The 2813-nt window shown below is 43.4% G+C and overlaps 1 protein-coding gene across 2 annotated transcripts in view; it reads right to left on the reverse strand.

The window, feature by feature from the left end:
* Positions 1 to 2813, reverse strand: part of LOC111951853 (zinc transporter 6) — a 105075-nt gene that overhangs the window by 6162 nt on the left and 96100 nt on the right. For both annotated transcript variants that reach the window (XM_023970113.2, XM_023970114.2), the window contains one exon: positions 1528 to 1596. In XM_023970113.2, coding sequence (XP_023825881.1) covers positions 1528 to 1596 — 69 coding nt within the window. The remainder of the gene's footprint in view (positions 1 to 1527; positions 1597 to 2813) is intronic.

Genomic DNA, 2813 nt, shown 5'->3' on the forward strand with positions numbered 1-2813 from the left:
CTCCCTCTAGTTGTCTCCCTCCCTCCCACTCTACTTCTCTCCCTCATCCCTCCCTCTAGTTTCCTCCCTCCCTCCATCCATCCATCCCCCTCCCTCCCTCTAGTCGTCTCCCTCCCTCCCTCCAGTTCTCTCCCTCCCTCTACTGGCAGTACCCTAGGGCATACAGTCTGGTGAGAACAGTGTGGCAACTGGGCACTGCAGCAACACCACTGAATAAACTTAGTCCACACAGCAATTAGGAGCACAGCCCTCTCGCTCCCTCTCTCCCTCTAGTTCTCTCGCTCGCTCCCTCCCTCCCTCTAGTTCCCTCGCTCCCTCCTTCCATCCCTCTAGTTCCCTCGCTCCCCCACTCCCTCTAGTTCCATCCCTCTAGTTCCATCCCTCTAGTTCCCTACCGCCAGCCATCCCTCTAGTTCCCTACCGCCAGCCATCCCTCTAGTTCCCTCCCTCCCCCCTCTAGTTCCCTCCCACTCTACTGGCAGTACCCTAGGGAATACAGTCTGGCGAGAACAGTGTGGCAACTGGGCACAGCAGCAACACTACTGGATAAACTTAGTCCACACAGCAATTAGCACAGCCAAGAAGCTGGCCTTTTTATCTATATAACAGAAGTGATGCTGTTATTGCATAATGTTACCATTATATTACGCTGCTTTTAGGCAGAGTGCAAATATGTGTTATTTCATTGAATGAGATTTAACATAGCAGCAGACCAGACAGAATCTGTATTTAATTCCCTAATTCATTCTTACGTGAAGCAACATTTTTAGAGCCACAGACTGAATAATTCACATCTCAGGCGTTTCAAAAACCAGAATGACTACATTTCTGTCTTTATGCGATATACCATCTGTCTCTATGCAATATACCATCTGTCTTTATGCGATATACCATCTGTCTCTATGCGATACACCATTTCTGTCTTTATGCTATGTACCATTTATGTTCTTATGCTATATACCCTGTATTGAAGTGTGATGTGACTTCTGTCTTTTTGTGTGACTACTCAGTCTTTACAATTGGAATGAAATAACATGGCCTCCTGGAGGCAGGAGACGAGAAGCTCTGTGCTCAGAAATTTCCCCTCACCGACACAGGACTGTTTAATTAAACTGACATCTGACCTTTGATATCCACAGCATGCTTCTTGGACACAAAGGAATACATGGTACTATGCTTGTGTAAGGCAATCTAGTACATGATCATATCACCCTAACCCTATCATTTAGAAATAAGCAATGCATTCCTGTCAGTCAAAAACAAGTTGGAGGCAGTTAAAAGTCTTAAATCAACAGAGAAATTGCAACGCATGAGAAACTTGTCCCCTTTTCATTTGAGTGAGCAAATCCTTGCCAATTGTTCGTAAACAACAAGGGGGCCACTAAACTAAATGAGGGTGAGTGGCGTTCTCTTTGTGTTCCTGGCATCTGGTGGGGGGAGCCGGCAGAGGAAACAGAGCGTGGTGCATAGCACTGGGAGTCTGCTGGGTACAATGAGGACAACCGTGACAAAACCATGATGACGTACCAGAGAGCCAAAGCCAACCGTCCAGAAGTGCTCGTTACGGACCTCCAGGACCCCCTCCAGAGTGGAGACCTGATGGGGGAGAACGTACAGCGTTACACATGTACAGTGGGATAGAGGCCATGAGGGCAGAGACTGACATCTTCCTATCAACGGTTGTAGGGACCAGTTGACCGTGTAACCAGCCCCAGTCAACTGGCATGGTCTGGAAAAACTATAACTAGATCTATTAAGAACATGGATGGGATCCCAATCAGGATAAGATCCCAACAATATGATCCAAAGGCGGTAGGGAATCATTGCAAGTTGTTGCACACTGTGAAAAACACTTAACAAATATAAAACACAGAGAACAAAATTGGCTACAATGCATGTGGTACATGTAAAATGTTTTGCTGTCTTTAGGCAGTGCAACCAATAGGACGGGCTTGACCTATAGTAACAGAAAAGAGGTCAATGAGGACAACCCTCTGCAAACACATCACTGAGTGTCATTAGGAGTAAAGATGAGAAGTCCCCATTGGCTACCCACTTTGCCTTCCACAACCATAGCGCAACCATAGGGAAAACAGATTTTTCAAAAAGTAATTCTGTTGAGTAAGGCCTTAAAGAGGGCAGTTGAAAGAATAATAAAGTGTAGACCTCCGGCACTGCATGATAAAAGGCTGAGGGACGGAGCTGGAGAAATGTAACCACTCTGAAATTCATAGACAGAGCTATAGATGCAAGCACTGACCATCCATGATATCAAAGTCATAGTTTTAACCATGTTGAGGCTATATAGTGTTTATTTACATTTACTTTGTTTACAAACATTGGAGTAAAACAAGCTAATAATTTGGGTTCTGATAGGGTACGATAGTTGAACTAAGCTCATGAGGTTATATTCAAGAATCAAATGGGTACATATCATTAATTTATACGTTTTTTTTTTTTTTTAATGGATGAAGCAACAGCAGATTGCTCTTTTAATGAGGAAATAACCTGTTTTCTGTAAACTGTTTGATCACTGTGTAAATATCCCTGTATTATGTAAATAGTTTATACAGTGGGGCAAAAAAGTATTTAGTCAGCCACCAATTGTGCAAGTTCTCCCACTTAAAAAGATGAGAGAGGCCTGTAATTGTCATCATAGGTACACTTCAACTATGACAGACAAAATGAGAAARAAAATCCAGAAAATCACATTGTAGGATTTTTWATGAATTTATTTGCAAATTATGGTGGAAAATAAGTATTTGGTCACCTACAAACAAGCAAGATTTCTGTCTCTCACAGACCTGTAACTT

Source organism: Salvelinus sp. IW2-2015, linkage group LG25, assembly GCF_002910315.2.
Source record: "Salvelinus sp. IW2-2015 linkage group LG25, ASM291031v2, whole genome shotgun sequence".
NCBI lineage: Eukaryota > Metazoa > Chordata > Actinopteri > Salmoniformes > Salmonidae > Salvelinus > Salvelinus sp. IW2-2015.